Genomic DNA, 20,430 nt, shown 5'->3' on the forward strand with positions numbered 1-20,430 from the left:
CTTAGTTACTCTATGCTCCTTCGGTGCATAAACTATACTGCACCATTATCAGGGACTTAGTCTGTCCAGGTTTGACATGGATATCCATGTGGATCTTACTCTTTAGATTTAACTATTGCTATGGATCTCCTTTGTTTGACACTTTATGAAACTTTATACTGATTTATGATTTTATCCCAAGCCAGTGTGGGCAGATCAAATGCTTTCTGGTTCTTCCTTTAAATTAAATTAAAGAATTGTACAAGGATAAAAAAAACAAAAAAAAAGTTGGCCTTTGTTTGTCTAAAATGTATTAATATATATATATATATATATATATATATATATATATATATATATATATATATATATATATATATATATATATATATATACACATATACATACACACACATTTGTCTTCCTATAATAAATCTCAAACTCATAATAAATAAATACAAATACAAACACAAATACACACACAGTGAAAAACATGTTGCTAGGAACTCTCCCCATATACAATTAGGATCTGTATCCATTACTTGGAAAAAAACAAAACAAAACCCACAGGCAGACTGTAGGTTTACATAGTTACATAGTAGGTGAGGTTGAAAAAAAATACACAAGTCCATCAAGTCCAACCTATGTGTGTGATTATATGTCAGTATTACATTGTATATCCCTGTATGTTGAGGTCGTTCAGGTGCTTATCTAATAGTTTTTTGAAACTATCAATGCCCCCCGCTGAGACCACCACCTGTGGAAGAGAATTCCACAGCTTTGCTGCTCTTACAGTAAAGAACCCTCTACGTAATTAAACCTCTTTTCTTCTAATTTTAATGAGTGGCCATGAGTCTTGTTAAACTCCCTTCTGCAAAAAAGTTTTATCCCTATTGTGGAGTCACCAGTCCGGTATTTGTAAATTGAAATCATATCCCCTCTCAAGCGTCTCTTCTCCAGAGAGAATAAGTTCAGTGCTCGCAACCTTTCCTCATAACTAAGATCCTCCAGACCCTTTATTAGCTTTGTTGCCCTTCTTTGTACTCGCTCCATTTCCAGGACATCCTTCCTGAGGACTGGTGCCCAGAACTGGACAGCATACTCCAGGTGCGGCCGGACCAGAGTCTTGTAGAGTGGGAGGATTATCATTTTATCTCTGGAGTTAATCCCCTTTTTAATGCATGCCAATATTCTGTTTGCCACTGCTTGGCATTGCATGAGCCATCCTAGATTCCCCCAGAGGTTCTCCCCCCAGTGTATAGATTGCATTCATATTTTTGCCACCCAAATGCATTATTTTACATTTTTCTACATTGAACCTCATTTGCCATGTAGTTGCCCACCCCATTAATTTGTTCAGATCTTTTTGCAAGGTTTCCACATCCTGCGGAGAAGTTATTGCCCTGCTTAACTTAGTATTGTCCGCAAATACAGAGAATGAACTGTTTATCCTATAGGTTGTTTATGACCAAATTAAATAGAATTGGTCCCAGCACAGAACCCTGGGGAACCCCACTACCCACCCCTGACCTGGTTTGCTTTTGCGAAATCTGCTGTAAGGCTTCTTTAGAGGCCAATAAAGTATAGATTGTTTACTCAACTCAAGGAAATTGTGTTCGGTGCACACATTAGTTGATCTATTGCATATATGGCACCAGCAACCAGTCTACATAGGCTTCTGAAGTCATACAAGCATTAGCTGCCTCCACTAAATAAGCAGTAGGGTATAAAAATCATTAAACTGTATCTCACATGCAAGTATGAAGAGCATGACTCTTCAACAGAGAACGGCTTTTAATCAAACACAGCGTCTAAGGTCAACACCTCAACCACATCAATATATTACCGTAGCAGCAGAAAGGGCTTGCCCTGCATCAAGAAGCAGGAGGCTTGAATCAAAGACACGGATGAGGCAGGAAGAGGCCGAGGTTGTTTTCACTTCCAAGCCAACACGAGAGCCAGGGGTTTCTGTTGCTGATGTGAAGTTAGCATAAACCTGGAGGAGAGCAATTAAAAATTATATAAAAAACATAGGTGTGCGCACAGGGTGTGCCGGGTGTGCCCAGGCACAACCTGATCACCCCATGCGCATTAGTGTTATCGCTCTGTGTAGCAGCAGGAACATGGGAAAGATCTCCCTCTTACTGGCTCTGCCATAAGAGAAGTGTCTATGATCCTCTCTTTCACTGTGCCGGCAGGGAGATCAATGTGCCGGGGGCATATATATGTAGGCACATACACATCCATGTGTGTTTGAGTTTAAGGGTGCACACCCTAATGCAATAAGCTGCGCACACCTATGATAAAATAGCAAGTAATGTTGTGTATTTCACAGCTGTGGTTAGGCACAATGTTTCCCAGCAGATATGATTCAACAGTTTTTAAATTTTTCTTAAAGAGATTGTTATGGAAAGTATGAAAGCTGACAACTGCTTTGGTTTCAAGTCTTTGCATTTTTGACCTAAACATTGATAAAAGACAATTCTAAACCAGCCAGTCTCAACCAGGGTGCCATAGAACCCTAAGCTTCCACCAGAGGTTGCTAGAGGTTCCTTGAGCTTCATCCTTGAGGGTTGATTGATCTTCCATTTCTTGGTGCCATGCATAATTCCTGGGCCAACACCACTTGACAAAGCTAAGAGCAGGACACCACCTAAAATTTTTAGCGGTCTGTAATGGTGTCATTCTGACCACCACTGAAAAAAGGGTTGCCTTCTTCTACTGACTACCAACGTAAGTGAATTTGTTCTCATTGACCCCCAATTAATTTGTTTTAGCAAGGATTCTTCAAGACCTGAAATTATAGGGGTTCTTCTGGGGTAAAGGGGTTGAGAAATACTGTTTCTAAACACTTATTTACAGCACATTTGATCCACTTCTAATGCTGCGTACACACAAGCGGACTTTACGGCAGACTTGGTCCGGCGGCCCGGAGTCCGTCGGACAATTCGATCGTGTGTGGGCTCCAGCGAACTTTTCCCAAAAGTTTGACGGAAAGATTTGAAACATGTTTCATTTCTAGGTCCGACAGACCTAGACTATAGATAACACACATCTAGAGACCCAGTCTAAGGGCTATTCATACTTGTTCAAATGCAAGAGTTTTGCTGCATGAAAATGCATATTGCATAGAAATTTCATTGGTTCATAGCTACAGTTTAGCATGAAAGAACAAAAAAAAAAAAAGGGTAACTATGAGCCTATTCACATCCATACATGTGAATTACCATATGGTACATGCAAATGGAACAGGGTAAATCCAGCCTAATGTAAAAGCAAGATACACCAGCTACAACCAATAAATTACTTCTTTATGCTGCCATTTTGAAAGCTCCCATATGCAGTCCAGGACCTGACAATAGTCCACATGACCCTTCTCCTGGACACAGATAAAAAGGTAGAGCTGAACAAGTCCATTCAGGCCACATGACAAATCTGCTATCAACCATACACGTGTTAGGAGTTCTTGGAGGTCATATCTTCTACATATTGTAGACAAGGTTTCCATGTACCTGGTTTTTGAAGCATTTCTCCAAATTGAGATTAATGGCATCTCCCACCATCTCATCCTTCAGCATGTACTGTATGGCATATTGAACAGTAGGGACATGATCAGGAGATGCTGTGTAGGTTAGGTTGAATTCTCCTTGAAGAGCTGAGAGGAAAGCACAATGTAATTAGTTGAGTTTATTAAATAAAAAAAAAGACTGCACTTTCATCTCCTCTAGCTTCTAAGGGACAGGAGCTGCTAGCCTAAAGCTTTGGTAAAACCAACATAAATGTAAACGCTCTACTGAAGGCCGCCCTTTCACATGGGGAGGAATCCAATTTGCTTAGCAGGGGATCTGTCCGCTGATCAGAGCAAACCATGGGGATGACAGATCCGTGTCCGGTCAGTTTATACAGAGCGGATATGGACTGAGCCTCCTCTGCTATATGGACCGGCGTGTGTAAACGGACTTCTCCTGTCTCCTCCATTTACACTCGACTGCCCTTTGATCGGATCGGCCTTGATGAAGGGGGATGGACCCCGTTTTTATAGTGGACTAGATTGGTTTGAAGTTAGGCAGGTGTCCATTGATGCCTGCTGGTCCATAGGGCTGAATGGAGGGTCTGGTCGGGTCTGCCTGAAAGACTGAAAGGGGCCTGAATCACTATCTGGAAAAATGGTGACAAAAACACAATGAACATATACATTCAAAGTGTAAACACCTGAGCCCAAAAGATAGTGACATACATAAACCAAAGTGCACATGCCTTTAAATTCCCACACCATTTCAATCAGTACAGAAAAAAGTCCCAACACTCCAATGTAAAAGTCCAGTTTAATAATAATGTGAACAACTTGTTACAGTGCACACTCCTCCATTGTGAAATCTTCCACCGTTCCTCCCTGCCCAATTATAAGTAAAAGCTTACCAAAACTCCTTGGCGCAGTGACGGCATCAGGTACGACGGATTGTGACGATCTCTGCTGGATGCCGGCTTAAGCATTTTTAAAGCTCTATGGCATTTTGGTAAGCTTTTACCTATATTTATTTTGGCATGGTGGAAGATTTCCTAGTGAAGTGCACTGTAACTTGTTTACCATTACATTGGACTTTTGCATTTGAGTGTTAGGACTTTTTTTTGCACTGATTGAAATAGTGTGGGAATTTAAAGGCAGGTGCACTTTAGTTTATGTCACCATCTTTTGGGTTCACGCGTTTACAGTTTTGATTAATGATTTTTTGATGTTCATTATAGTGTTCATCACAACATTTAACCGCTTGCTTCCCAAGCCTATTCTGACAATTCTCTCCTACATGTAAAAAATCATTTGCTAGAAAATAATTTAGAACCCAAAAACATTATACGGTGGGTATAGAAAAGAATCCCCCCTTTGTTTTATCCAGCTGAATAAGTTCAACTTAGAACACCAACATGTAAAAAAAAAAAAAAAAACCCACAGGATCACCAAGTTGGAAAAAGGATCACCCCCTTGTGACAGCATTTTGTTGGACCACCCTTTGCTTTAATTACAGCCTTTAGTCTGTTGGGTTAGGTTTCTATTAACTTTGCACAACTAGACTTTGCAATATTTGCCCACTCTTTGCAGAACTGCTCAAATTCAGTTAAATTTGATGGTGACCATTTGTAGACTGCAGTCTTCAAGTCATTCCACAGATTTTCAATGGGGTTTAAGTCTGGGCTTTGACTAGGCCATTCAGGACATTCACCTTTTTCTCTGTCAACCACTGTGTGATCATTGTTGCTGTGTGCTTTGGGTCATTGTCATGTTGGAAGGTAAACCTTCTTCCCATCAACAACTTTCTAGCAGAGGGCAGCAGATTGTCCTCAAGAATGAGACAGTATTTTCCCCATCCATTATTCTTCTATCCTGACAAGTGCTCCAGTTCCTGCTGCAGAGCAACAACCCCATAAAGGGATATTACCACCTTCAAGCTTTACTGTATGATGGTGTTATTTGGAAGGTGAGCTGCATTGGATTTCTGACAGCTGAATTATGTGGCTCTCATGAAAGTGGTCCCAGAAGCCAATTAGCCAATAGAACGCTTGCACAACACTTGCCAGCGTTTCTCAGGCTTACTGGTTTTACCGCCACTCCTGAGAAATGATCCTACGGCTTGCATGGCTGGCCATAGAAGTGACCAAATAATCTCTGATCACCTCTGATCTTGGAGGACTGCTCACGTCTTTATGGACCTCGCTTTGTGCACTGGTCCAAATCATTTGGTGGAGGGGGGATTATGGTGTGGGGGTTGTTTTTCAGGGGTTGGACTTGGCCCCTTAGTTCCAGTGAAGAAAATTCTTAAGGCGTCAGCATACCAAGACATTTTGGACAACTTCATGCTTCCAACTTTGTGGGAACAGTTTGGGGATGGCCCCTTCCTGTTCCAACATGACTGCGCACCAGTGCACAAAGCAAGGTTCATAAAAGACATGGATAAGTGAGTTTGGGGTGGAGGAACTTGACTGGCCTGCACAGAGTCCTGACATCAACCCAATAGAACACGAGCGAGCCAGGCCTTCTTGTCCAACATCAGTGCCTGACCTCACAAATGCGCTTCTGGAAGAATGGCCAAACATTCCCGTAGACACTCCTAAACCTTGTGGACAGCCTTCCCAGAAGAGTTGAAGCTGTTATAGCTGCAAAGGGTGGACCAACGCAATAGTGAACTCGAACTAAGACTGGGATGCCATTGAAGTTCATGTGTGTAAAGGCAGGTGTCCCAATACTTTTGGTAATAGTGTATATTTCTCACTTGTAGAAGGGAGGCAAGGGTTTTTGCCCTATAAATGCTAGCTGCTTTTAACAGCTCTTCAGATTAATCACCTTCAAAATGACCACACCTATAGGGAATTAGACAGCATGGTAGTACACAATAAACAGCTTGGCACATTTGACAAAGGTGGAGGCACCTGGTACTCTAAACTTACATTGTGACACGTCTACAGAATGTTCACCAGATTCCATAATCTTTGCTCTTGCAATGACCTGCGACACAGTAAATGTAAGCAGATTAGTGGACTATAGATTATTAAAAAACATATGGCATATGATAGATTACAAAATGGGCACCAAAAACACATTCAACCAACCAATACATCCTAAACCAAACCTGGTTTAAAGAGCAAATGGCAAAAAAAAGGGAAAATAAGGGAAGTGTTCTAAACTTACACTTTGCATTACAATACGAGTCCAGTTAAATGTGACTCCTTGATGTCTAGTATATTGGACTAGAATTGATTGTAGTAAGGGACAGAAACTCCATTTTTTTATCACAACTGCACTGCATAAATAGTCTATCAACATCTACAGGAGGTAGGTTAGGTAATGCAATTTAAATGTACTAAAATGTTTGCATTCTATATGGCTCCCCTGGAGCTTCAATGTCAGATCTTACAGCTCACTGATCTCCATACAAAAAAAACACCACACCACACACACACGGGTTTGTAGTAGAACTCCATCCTGAAATCATCTATTCAGAGACTGACTTATTGTTAGGGTAGATCCTGCCATAGATACCCGTTCCGGGCATCATTGTGTAACTGGCAATATTTTGCATTCTTGTATTATTCTACCCCCATATGTCCAAGAACCCTATAACACTTTCTAGAGTCCTCCATATGCTTACCATGTAGACAAATTTGATGGTGGTTTCTCCTGCAGCCAGAGCATCTTTGCCAAATGTGTACTGAACCCGGATGTTGTGTGTTTTACCACACTGCAGATCTTCTTTGGGGCCCTGAAGCTGCACAAAGCTAGCAGTGCGAGAGAAGAATCGTCTGACAGATCGATAATCATTGGCGTAAGTGGGCACAATCCAGTTGCCATCATAGCATTGTTCTTGGTTCTTGTAAATCAGCTGTTGAGTAACAAACCAAAGAAAAAATGAATTCCAATACATCTTGGCCGACACTGAAGTATTAGGGTAACCTATTCAGGTCATTTTCAAAATTGCTGACATTTCAGCACCAACCTACTATTCTGGTTCTTTAAAGTCCATTGCTATGTAATGGTTTGTTTTTTTATGAATAGAAAGTGCGTAGGCAGATGCCTAAATGGTAATTTGCATGTTGCACTTAGAAGTTACCATTCAGTGATGAGTTTGCCGGTCAGGAAAACATTGCCCAAGCCTATGCTCAAAGGAATGAGCATTGCACACAGAATAATACATAGTACCATGCACAGAGTTAGGACTCTGCACACATCTACACGAGCACTTGCGCATGCACGTAAGCATTAGCATACTGCATGTGCTCTTGAGCGTGCATGTTTGATGGACCTTGGCTCCCATTGACTTATTTAAAGCCCTACATGCTTCAGCACCATCAGCTCCTGGTTGACCTTGCCTGTTCCTGAACCTCTGTTGTCAACTCTGGTTGTGACCCAACCTTTTTTCCTGTCTGCTGTTCTGGTACCTCCTTTGTTCACTTGATACTAACCCTGGCCACGTTCTGATTCCGTTCTTTACTGTTCTTCTGCTGCCCGGTTGTTGCTGCTCTGTCCATCTGACTACACTTCTGGGATCCTGCATCTGCCTGTCTACTTGCTCACTTCAGCTCCGCATCAACTACCAAGATGTTCCAAAACAGATCTCCTACAGGCACCCATGCCACTTTGCACCCTGTTATACCCAGTCATCTTCCCCATGTGAAACAGGACAAGGAGGTGCAAGGACAGCCCTCTTGTCAACTCTGCCTCAACCAGGTATGCAACACTGCTGTTTGGACTGTGGTGCTTCCTGTAACAGGGATATTTAAGCACGAATGGGGTTGGGCCAGTAGGTGAGCATTGGTTGGTCATGGAAATGACAATACACAAGGAGATGTAGAGTTACACCTAGTGGGGTTACCCTTTGGCGGGACCCTGAATCAGGACGACGAACCATGTTACCATCACTTGGCAAACACCGTAAGCTAAGAAGGTCTGAGGTGCCACCGCATAGCCCAAAGCTCAGCCTAACATTTAAAGAGGACCACCACCATGTCTGTAACTTGTTGAATTGTGTGATTCATGAAGGACTGTGATATAGGGATGATTAAGAACTGTACATGGATGCCATTTTATTAAGTAAAAGAAGTTGCTGGTTAAACTCTGGTCTGGTGTACTGTGAACAGAGATTGAAAGCAAGATCCTACAATGAATGGGAACAGGGAACTAAGTGTAAACATCCATGTTAACCTTCTGGGTGATGAAAACTTAAGGAGGTAAAAGGGAGGACAAGCCAGTTTGGGAGTGTAGGACAGTGATGGAGGTTGTTTCGGGGGGAGAATTGGTAGCTGTGTGGTCTACTTTTGCAAGCAGCAGGAACCCCATGATAGAAGGGTTCTGCAAAGCAGCAGTCCCTAGGGACATTGGGCTGAAGAGTAAAAATGTAAAGTTGAGACATTGTATATTTCCTTACTTAGAGTTGTCTCACAATATTTAATGCCTCCAAGCCTTGGTTAAGGGGCCAAAACAGACAAATTTGCACATATTGAATACAACCCTAAAAATGTAAACTCATGTATCTGATGAAATAAACTTGTATAAGAACTAGTAAAGGAAAAATTGTTCTACACCATGTCCCTCAAAAATGAGATTGTAGTCAGTGTGGGGCTAGGTGTAACTGGCAAGGGAAATTAGGTTATCCTTTCGGTGTGGGGCCCGGCATAGTACAGTAGAATATGCAAACTTTGGAGTGGTCTAGGTGACTGCCTTTTAAGCCATTGTGGCCCATTTTTTTATAAAATAAATCTGTCTCTTTAGTGAGCTGACTCCCATGTTGACCAATCTGATTTCTTCCTCTATTTTGAAATGTGAAAAAAGATCCCCAATTGGTCAACATGACAGAGAGCTCACTTTTTGCATTTAAAGTGTTTGTTTTTTTATTTTGGAGGGGGAGAGAAATCAAAAACACTAGTGCAAGCAAGACTTACTACATACTAGTGTCACTATGATCTTACAGTGCAGAGGTTCTTGAGTTCCAATTAGGGACTCTAACTGAATGGAGCTTGCATGTGCTGTCTGCATTAATGTAGGTTCCTTTAGATGCCAAGGTTTCCTACAGAGCAGAAGACACACTGGGTGGTTAATTGGCTTCTGACCAACTAGGTGCAATGCTTGTCTGTATTCTTACAATAGAATGTTAGACTTACTGAACAGAGTTACATAGAATTACCCTGAACTGCTGCAGAATGATTTGGCTATAAATACATGAACTAAACTTAGAGAAAGATATCCATTCTAAAGTGGCTGTACAGTGCAACATCCACTCACCTGAAAGTTGACATTTGAACTGGTAAGTGTTGAGGTATCAACTTCATATTGTGCTTTGCCATTCTCATCAGATGTCAGGTTCTGAAGAACCTTCCCGTCCATTTGGAGTTCCACCACCTGGCCACTCTCAGGCTGCCCCTGTGCATTCTCAACAACAATCTGTTGCATGCAGAGGAAAATGTCAGCATATGCTTCAGTTTTACACATGCATTTATCACAATACTTGTTCCATTTAAAATATGCTTCCTCTACATGTTCCATCAAACAATGAGATTAAAAAATGGCCTAGCATCTTTTCAAGCTTCTCTGCTTTGCTGTGAGTTCTCACATCATGTATAAACCAGAAACCCAATCTCCCATATTCATCCCTCCTTTCAAGAGGAGCAGCTAGGACTGATGGGTAGACTGTGGGACAGACTGAGGGTCATGTCAGAGTATGCAAATCTGACTCATGGTGAGCAGAACGTTTTTGCTAGAGGATTACAGGTCATACAATTGAGACGTTCTGGGAGTTTAAATAAAAAAAAAAAAAAAAATAGAAACAGACCATTGGTCACTAGTAGCCCAAATCTGCCATGACAATGCACAATAAAATGTAACATTTTTAAAAAAGGTGCCAAGTCAACTCACCCCCACAGTATAAGGAATTCCTTTTTTGAAATATGGACGCATAACCTCATAGTCAAAACGGGCGCGGCCTAGCTGGCTGGTGATCGAGATGGTTTTAGTTTCAGTTGCTTGGACATCTGTCACAGAACACAATACAAATACTCATGTATATCCACATCAGGAAGGATTAGAGCACAGTCATACATCTGAAGCAGTCCAATTAAGTTGTTATAGTAAAATTGACTGATTTTCCCTACTAACCAGCCAGAGGGCAGTAGGTAAACTGAACACTGTGCAGAAGTCCCTAAAAGAGTGGGGAGTGCCACTTACTACACTGTTTATTGACAGGGTTGTGGATGAGATGTTTTTTTTTTCCTTAATCTCTCCCCTGAGATCAGTGCTTGCCTTCAGATAGATTGGAAGCAATCATTCCTGAACAGAAACTGAAGCCATAAAAGTAAATAAATATACACATGGAGGACATCTTCAGCACCAAACCCCTGAAATATCAATTCTAAACAAACTAAATGAGACTATTTGTGGGTCATTTTGCATTGAATTTCCCTTGCTTGCCCTATGTCAGGACCTGGATCACCTGCCTGCTGGTGGCACTGTGCTTCCCGGTACAGAAAGTTGTAGTTCCAGTGTCCATCAGCAGGTGTCTCCCAGCAGCCAGCAGATCCCAGTTATCAGTCTCCACCTGATGCTGGCTGCTGGGAGGGTATTTAGTCCCTCTTCTGCTGATACAGCTTGCTCCAGTGTTTTGCTTTGCTTGCTGCCAGATACTGCTAGCCCTTATCTTGTTCCTGCTCTTTATACATGCTCTCTGCTTAGTACCTTTGCCTTGAACCCTGCTGCCTTGTTCCTTCTCCCCCTTGTTCCTGATCCCAGTTTTGGCTTCTCCTTTCAAAATGTTCCCTGCACCTCCAGTTTTACCCGGTTTTCCTATGTTCTCCATTTGCATACACTATATAAAGTTATTTTGATATTTAGGATTTCTGGTCATTTCGTTAAGTATCTGGTCACTGGGTTTTTGGTTCACTTATACATTTATGTTTGCTGGTGTTTGGATGTCTTATTTTACGATTAAGAAGTTCAATATGGTTTGGTCTCAGTTTCCTAAGTGTAGCCACACATATCTGGCTCCGATTCCAGAAACCCAAGTTTAAAATTATAAAACATGAGTAAATAAATCGCACAATTTTCAATGTCCCCCCCTCGCCATCCCATCACTTAAACCTTTAATTTATTAACTTTGGTTTACATCGTTTGATAGATACATGCTTCTTGATATTTTGCTTTTGAGTTGGAGAAGGAAGAAGACATAATACACACAAAAGTACCAAAAGTATTGGGACGCCTGCCTTTACATGCACATGAACTTTAACGGCATCCCAGTCTTAGTCCGTAGGGTTCAATATTGAGTTGGCCCAACCTTTGCAGCTATAGCAGCTTCAACTCTTCTGGGAAGGCTGTCCACAAGGTTTAGGAGTGTGTCTATGGGAATGTTTGACCATTCTTCCAGAAGTGCAATTGTAAAGTCAGGCACTGATGTTGGACGAGAAGGCCTGGCTCGCAGTCTCCACTCTAATTCATCCCATCAGGTTGAGGTCAGGACTTTGTGCAGGCCAGTCAAGTTCCTCCAACCCAAACTCACTCATCCATGACTTTATGGACCTTGCTTTGTACACTGGTCCAATTCATTTGGTGGGGGGGGGGATTATGGTGTGGGGTTGTTTTTCCAGGGGTTGGGCTTGGACCCTTAGTTCCAGTGAAGGGATCTCTTAAAGTAGTTACGTAAAGTAAAGGTTCCTTTTTTTAACTTCTTGCTTACTAGGCAATTAAACCCCCCTCCTATCCAGACCAATTATTAGCTTTCAGTGTTGATGCACTTTGAATGACAATTGCGCAGTCATACAACACTGTACACAAAATACATTTTTACATTTTTTTCCCACAAATGGAGCTTTCTTTTGGTGGTATTTGATCACCTCTGCGGTTTTTATTTTTTGTTAAAAAAAATGTAAAAAGACTGAATTAAAAAAAAAAAAAAAAATGTATATTTTGTTATAAAAAATTAAAAACAAGTAATTTTTCTCCTTCATTGATGTACGCTGATGAGGCAGCACTGATGGGCACTGATAGGTGGCAGTGATGGGCACTGATGGGTGGCAATAATGGGCACTGATCAGTTACACTGATAGGCAGCACTGCTAGATGGCACTGATTGGCACTACTGGTGGGCATTGATAGCTGGCACTGTGGGCACTGTTAGGTGGCAATGGCAGGTGGCACAGATGAGGCAGATGTGCCTCTTCCACTTCAGGACCTATGTCCCTTGCAGCTGAGCCGGTGATCGGCTTTTTTTTCTACTCACGCTATCAGCGCGAGTAGAAGAAAAAAAGCGATTACCGATCTTTTGTTTACATCATGTGATCAGCTGTCATTGGCTGACAGCTGATCACATGGTAAGGGGACTCGGATTGGTGATCACCCGAGTCTCAAGGCGCGTGCACAGGGGAGGCCGTCATATGACAGACTACCGGAAATCATTCGGCCATAGCGCGGATGTCAAGTGGTTAAAATAACAAACATGTCATACTTACCTCCACTGTGCAGTTAGTTTTGTACAGAGTGGCCCCGATCCTCATCTTCTGGGGTCCCTCGGCGGCTGTCTTGGCTCCTCCCCGCAAACGCTAAACCCCCTCTAGGAAGTGCTCTCCCAAGGGGGTTAGCTTGCAGGCTTTCCCCCGTGATAAAGTCGGCAGCTATAGCCGCTGACTGTATCACTCGGCCCCGCCCCCCGGCGTGCCACATCATTGATTTGATTGACAGCAGCGGGAGCCAATGGCTGCGCTGCTATCAATCACCCAATGAAAGAGCCAAGAAGCCCGGTTGAGAAGCCAGTGCATTCACGACGCGGGACTTTCGAGGGCTCAGGTAAGTAAACGCGGGGGGGGGGCTGGAAGGGCGCTAATCAGATGTTTTTTCACCTTAATGCATACAATGCATTAAGGTGGAAAAACATGTGCTTTTACAACCCCTTTAAGGCGTCAGCATACCAAGACATTTTGGCCAATTTTATGCTCCCAACTTTGTGGGAACAGTTTGGGGATGGCCCCTTCTTGTTCCAACATGACTGCACAGCAGTGCACAAAGCAAGGTCCATAAAAGACATGGTTGAGCGAGTTTGGGGTGGAGGAACGTGACAGCCCTGCACAGAGTTCTGACCTCAACCCAATAGAACACCTTTGGGATGAATTAGAGCGGAGACTGTGAACCAGGCCTTCTCAGCCAACATCAGTGCCTGACCTCACAAATGCTCTTCTGGAAGAATGATCAAACATTCCCATAGACACACTCCTAAACCTTGTGGACAGCCTTCCCAGAAGAGTTGAAGCTGTTATAGCTGCAAAGGGTGGGCCAACTCAATATTGAACCCTACGGACTAAGACTGGGATGCCATTAAAGTTCATGTGCGTTTAAAGGCAGGCGTCCCAATACTTTTCGTAATATATTGTAGGTTGGTATGTTGGCCACTGTCACCTTACTAGGCTTCTTTTCTTAACCCTTTATCCATTTCAACTACCCAACTTTTTTTTTTTTTCTCTAGAGGAGAAAGGTGGTGTATGTAGTTGCATGTGATGCCAATAAATGCAATATATGCCTAGGCATTTAGAGAACGGATTTCGGTCAAGTGAAAAATCAGTGTCAGAAAGGATTGGCTGGCTCCATCTGAAGTTCTGTCCCAAGGCAACGGTCATATGGCCAGTTACAATGGAAATCAAGGAGTGTGCTTATTATGAGCTTTTTATTTTTAGGGCTCATTCACATGGGCACTCCGCTCTGTACAGTGTGAAGAGACATTTGTTTATCTTTCTGTGCCAACTTCGAGCTGCAGGCAGCCAGCCCATAGAAGTGAATGAATATGCATTGGCTGTAAAGGCTTACCCACGTTGGCCTACACGCCAATACCATATACATAGCTTTAAACCATTATGTCAGGGTTTTATCAGATCAGCACACAAATACGTCCTTTGTAGGCAAGGTTATCTGTGCTATTTGCAGAGTGCAGTGCTGGTGACCACCGCTGCTTGTGTATTCTGCCATGAGACTTTAATTTGTGAAAGGCTTTAACCCAATTATGCAGCTACAACATTAACACTTATGGCAAACCATTCACTTACTTGTCCCCTGTTCTGTAAGAGTGGCCTGCATATTAAATGACATCTGGTATCCTGAGCGGTCAAGTTGGAATGTTGAGAGAGAAACGTTTCCTTTAAATGTACCTTCAGAATCAGTCTATTGGGAAGAGAAAAAAAAGTCAGAACCAAAGTTGTGCCAAGAATAAAAGGTTGAGTCATAAATAAAATGGGAACTAGGATCAGAGGGGCACCTAGAAGAGGCAATGAATGGGCATTGAATGAAAATGAAATGGTAGGCACATTGCCTGATATACTTTTTTTAAATGCTAACATGGCTGATCATCTCACTCTAGGTCTTGTACACATGGGCTTTAGAGCCAATCATGAGTGCCTACAAAACAATTTGCAAAAACAAAAAACAAAAAAAAAACAAAAAAAAAAGGAAAGAAAAAGGAAAAAAGGAAGGAAACACCACCTGAAGTCTGACATCACCTTACACAGCCAGCACCAATGTCCATGTCAGAACTATTTGCAGAAGAACTGGCAGATCTGCTAATGCAACGGAAGCGCTGATTGGCATATAGGCATTCGCCAATGGAAATGTGAATGCCTACGGATGAACGGTTGCAAGGGCTAATGTTCAAATACAAAAGCACACACAACAAACTAATTCTGGTGCCCAGTGGGCCATTTAAAGCCAGCAGCATGATCCACTAGTCGCTGGATGATCTTTAGTCCCCCCCGTGTGTTGCTGTTTCTGCCATTATTGAATTTGCCATTACCGACCCGGCTTGCCTTTGACCTGTCTTTTCTCCATTCCTGGCTTTGACCCTCGGCTTGCTACATTGACTTCGCTTCTGCCTGCTGATCCATGTATGACCTCTGGCTTGCTCTTCTTACTCCGCTGTTGCCAGATTCCCAGTGTATGACCCTGGCTGACTTCTGACTCTGCTTGCTGCTTTACTCCTGGCTGATATTCCTTTCATGACCACTGGCCTGGCTCCTGACTCTGCTCTTGGCTCTCCCTTCTGCCAAGTCTCGCATCCTGCTAATCAGCCGTCATCCAGCGGACATCTCATCACTCCACCCTGTCGCAGCTGGCAACCCCTGCTTCTTTGAGCATAGCACTCCCCGTTGCCACCTTCAGGGCCCTCTGCCGCAAGGGAAGCCCTCAGAACTTTGGCCTCCTTCCAGTCAAAAACTGAAGGTGCTTTAAAAAGCAGGCATGCTCCACCCATGGCCCATCTTGTGTGGCCCCAAAACCTAAAACCTATCACAACCCACATAGCCTCCTACGTGTGCACGCCGGTCTACTCTATAATCCCGGAGACTGTCATACACTAGCTGTTGCGGCCAGATCCCTGCTTTCTTTACACACAGACATGAGGAGAGGATCCTTTAGCAGAGTGGATTACATCTAGTGGCATCCATACAAGGGTTCTGAAGGTGGATTCTCACAATTGTGTGATTAGCATGGTGTAATTCCGGGAACATGTGCCTGCATTATGTGTCATTTTATCTTTGCTTAATATTGTACTACTAAGCGCTTCCATGGTATGTTTGTTTAGATTGTCCACAGTTCTTGTTTCGCAATTCAAGAGATGGCTGCAAAGACCCCGATACTGTATAGTAAAGGCTGCAACATTGGTTCGGAGCTTTTTTGGCTGGTCACAGCTGAGCAAGAGTTGGATCTCACCGTTCCAGTGAATGGCACACAGATACCATCAGGACTCCTATTGCAGGTGTTTCCTATGTAATAGTTAGTTGGCGGTCTGCACAGTCTGCCCGATATTTTCCCTGGGACCCCCTGATCATATGTGTACCTGGGGGAAAAAAATAAAAAATAAATAAAAGTTAAGACTTAGTTCTGCACACCGATTTGCAAAGGTTGTCTGTTGACAGGTTAAAACCAATCTGTGTTCAAATATTTCTAAACACAAATTTAGGGGAACTAATAAGCGTCCCATCCCCATCACTAGGGCTGTCTGGTGCAGATGGTCTGGAGATTGGCAGTGTGGAGTTCAGCCACAGATCTTTGCAATTTCAGGGAAAAAGGGTGATAGCTGTGGGGGGTGGAGGGTGGGGGATTGGTTCATATCTTGCATTAAACCACTGAAAAATGTGGGTATTTTAGTAATTGTCCTCTACCTGCTACTTTGTCTAGATAGCCTGGCCTATTAAAAGTTGGGGGAAAAAAACAAAAAAAAAAAAAACACAAAATGCAGCCACCATAGGCTCGCACTGGGGGTGTGGCAGGTGTGCCTGGGCACCACCCACCCTCCCCCATTCGTACTGAGCTTTGGGGTGCACACCCTAATGCAATAGGCTGCACACACATCTAAGAATTGCTGGGCTGCAATTTTAAAGGTTTGTTTTTAGATTTACTACTGTTTTAACATCTACTGCACCCAAGATAAATAAAGTTGGGAAAAGAAGAAATTAAGACAATGAAGGACAATGGGGAACACAAAGGAACATCTATCCAAGTTTCTAATATGAGCTAAACTGAAAATGAACAGGCTTCATGTAATTTGATCCTCAAGAGTTTACTGCTGCCCTCTGATGGCCTCTTCTATCCATGACATTGATAGGCAAATAAGCATGGATTAGGATGCAATGACCAGTGTAGCACCCTCTACCTTAGATAGATAGCTAGAGTAGTATGTGTTTGTACAGCCAGTGCAGGTAAATTTAGGCAGGACTAGCTGTGAGCTAGGCCTGTTTTTTTTATCTGAGGGCTGGGGAGTGGTTTAGTGTAGCAGAAGATGACTGACATGTACTTTACTTCTCTGGTGCCTCCTTTGTTTCCAGAGGGTTCTGGAAAAGAGGCAGGGTAGAGGATGAGAGTGGCATGGAGTATATCTGGGAGCCCTGACCAATCCCCCAACTTGGATTTGCAGGGGGCAGGCCTATATACACACACACACATAGTCAGCCTGCTGGGGAGGAGTTGTCGGTGGAAGAACTGAATTATGGAGTGTTAGATGGTCGTGGCCATTGAGGGAACCCCCTTTCTCGGGTCTGGAGCCCCTCTACACGGTCATTGAGAAGTGTCGTGGAACAGGAGCACGACAGTGGGGAGCACTGCCGGGCAAGTCATTCAGGAGGGATCCATTCCCGGGCTGGGGAGTGAGAAGCACAGTGAGAAGCTCTGAGAGAGAGACATGCCAGAATTGGATGTGAAGCCAGAGGGAGAGACTGTGGTGTCATTGGAGTCAAGTTGCTGCAGCCAGGAGGGTTGGCAGGATTTGTATTGGAATCTCTGGGATAAGTAGTCCACAAGTTTCAGTTAGCACACTGTCCTTTTTCATCGATAATGGTTGCTACAACAGAGGGGACAACAGAGGAGACTGCAGACCCCTGCCAGCAAATGGCTACTAGTAAAATGTAGGGACTTCTTCAGAGTGAGGCCTAACAATGTGCCAACGGTGACAAGAATCTAAGATTGTACAGTGGAGAGGAAAAGTCATCTTTAGTAGTGTGAAGTATGGGAGACTGTCAATTTAGATTCAATCAAGTGAGATTTATCATCTGGGCATCCCATGTCCCTTTCCCCATCCAAGTTTAATTCCCTAAATAAAACAAAAAAACAAGCTAAAGACTGTTCACTGACTGGCAAAGTGGGTCTGAAATGAATGTCTGGCCAGGCAGGGTGATGTATGGTACTAGAACACGCAGTGAGTGACCCCATGGGGGCACCGCTACACCAACAAGTGTCAAGAGCTAAATAAATGCACATTTAAAAAAGGGGAAAAAAAAACAAAAACAAAAAAAAAAAACACAATTGTCTTGGTTAACCTACCTGGCTTTCACTTCGATGGAAACATTCTTGTCCAGGATGGTCACACTATTGGGAGCTTTCAGCATTAGGCTAAACTTGGGCAAAACTGGAACAAAAAAACAAACAGTTATTTATCTTTAAACTTCGGGGTCTGTTAACTTCAGGGGGAATTCACGCATCAATGGCAACCCAAATGCTAAATGAAAAACTGAAGCTAGCGTTGAACAATAGAAAAGATTGCAGAAAGTAACGAAAGGCCGAAGGAGAGCACAGAGTTGTCAGTGATGGGGGAGGAAGCAAACCCAGAGGCAAGTCTGCCATGATGTGCAATAGAAAAAGCTGCCACAGGATTCCCAACAGTACTGCTCAAAGAAGAAATCACCAATCATACATACCATACTGCTCAGCCTTGATAGATTTAGTAACTAAGGCACCAGACTGTCTTTTAGCTATGATCTGATAATATCCAAGATCCGGGTCATCAAGCATGGTGAAACTTTGGTACAGGAAGGATCCCATTGTACGCTGATTCAGCCATTGATGTATCCGATTCCCAGCTGGATCCTAAAATGGCAAATTCAGGCAGTTATACAAATGCTGTAAAGACTGAACGAGAGACGCAGCAATGGACTTACTCTATCAAAGACCATGGATAACATTATCAGTTAATAGGACGTTGGGAGATGATCATCAACAGCAGATACACTCAAGGCGCCCAGAAACACATTGATCATCATGTCATGGGACAAGCCTTTTCTGTGCTTTTAAATACATATATTTTGTGGACTGTCCTTAAGGAGGATAAACTGAACACATTTAACATTATCTGGCCTCCATGGGTAAACCACTGTATGCTTCTAGTCTTTAACCCACATTCACTTATTAGCCAATAGGTCCAATAGGTCCATATCTGTCTTTGTTAACAGGTTCCCTACCTTATTAGGGACCCGGTAAGTCACTTTCCTCTTTATATTGCAGCCCCCCCCTTCTCCTTGATTTTATACAGTGGCGGCTGGTGGGTTTTTTTTTGGGGGGGGGGCAGCAAACAACCACCCCCATCGGGCGGCAACGGCACTATGCCACTCGCCGGTGGGTTCAGCACTTACCCCGTCTAGGTGGCGGGCTGTGGGCAGCGGCTCCGACTTCCTCATCTCCAGCACGGCTGCTTTTGCCGTGCGTCTTCTCTCCTCTTCCTCCATCCTAGGTGTCCAATAGGATCGTGTGACATTTTGGCTAAATCAGGAAACTGGTTTCACGACCCACTTCCTGATTGGCGGGGAGGAGATTTAGTGTGAAGAAAGCAAATATTCATTTGCTATTGTCACAAGTGGGTGGGAGTCAACAACCCTTTTTTGAAGCCTATTAGAGCCCCTGGCTCTAAATACATGTTTAAAATACCCCCCCCCCCCATTGGAGTCCATAGTCCGGCGCCCTGTATGTACATCAGGGGGCTTGACGCAGATCAGAGGCCCCTAATGGACAGGCCGCCACTGGTGTTATACCTAGGATTATTTAGGTCTACTTTTCTTGGGCTTGCTCACCTTTGCCCAACCCCTCTCCTCCCCCACCCTACCTGTCTCCTCTTGTGCCCTACCATGCATGCCATTGACACTCATCTTCCTGCAGTTCTTAGTTTTGGAACTTGCCAGCCTGTCCTATACTACTAAAAAATGTAATCCAACTCCTAAGGCCCAACATTTAGCTTAATCATTCTACTGTGGTAAATATTGCAACAGCAGTACAAAAAGTTATCCTAAACTACCTTTGCAATTTCATGAGTCACCATTTCTTTTTTTGCACTTGGTAGAGCCACATTTCTCTAAGTAAGGATCTTGCCCGTCAGCTTGTTATACCAGGCTACAATGTTTTTTTTAAAAAGAATGTACTAGAGTATTTTGGGTACCATATGTCTGGTCATTTTACAATATTGTACAGGTCACTTTCCTATTATTGCACTGTGCACCATTCTCAAAGAGGCTTTGGCCAGAGGTTGCTAGTGTACCTTGACCTGTAGCTGATTGACCCCCATCTGATGATGCCTGCATAGTTCTGGATTCAACGCCATTTGGTAGAGCCAGCAGCATGACACCATTAAGTTTTTAGCTGTCTGTAAGGGTGGCATTCTTCCTACTGACCAACAATGTAAG

The 20,430-nt window shown here is 43.3% G+C and overlaps 1 protein-coding gene across 5 annotated transcripts in view; it reads right to left on the reverse strand.

Moving 5' to 3' along the window:
• Positions 1-20,430, reverse strand: part of LOC141105637 (ovostatin-like) — a 91,008-nt gene that overhangs the window by 45,514 nt on the left and 25,064 nt on the right. For all 5 annotated transcript variants that reach the window (XM_073595606.1, XM_073595605.1, XM_073595602.1 and 2 more), the window contains exons 6-15: positions 18,679-18,847; positions 18,305-18,389; positions 16,199-16,325; positions 14,545-14,659; positions 10,379-10,494; positions 9,749-9,907; positions 7,122-7,352; positions 6,421-6,478; positions 3,492-3,634; positions 1,826-1,975 (exon numbers count right to left, since the gene is read on the reverse strand). In XM_073595606.1, the coding sequence (XP_073451707.1) occupies positions 1,826-1,975; positions 3,492-3,634; positions 6,421-6,478; positions 7,122-7,352; positions 9,749-9,907; positions 10,379-10,494; positions 14,545-14,659; positions 16,199-16,325; positions 18,305-18,389; positions 18,679-18,847 (1,353 nt within the window). The remainder of the gene's footprint in view (positions 1-1,825; positions 1,976-3,491; positions 3,635-6,420; positions 6,479-7,121; positions 7,353-9,748; positions 9,908-10,378; positions 10,495-14,544; positions 14,660-16,198; positions 16,326-18,304; positions 18,390-18,678; positions 18,848-20,430) is intronic.

Source organism: Aquarana catesbeiana, linkage group LG08, assembly GCF_042186555.1.
Source record: "Aquarana catesbeiana isolate 2022-GZ linkage group LG08, ASM4218655v1, whole genome shotgun sequence".
Taxonomy (NCBI): domain Eukaryota; kingdom Metazoa; phylum Chordata; class Amphibia; order Anura; family Ranidae; genus Aquarana; species Aquarana catesbeiana.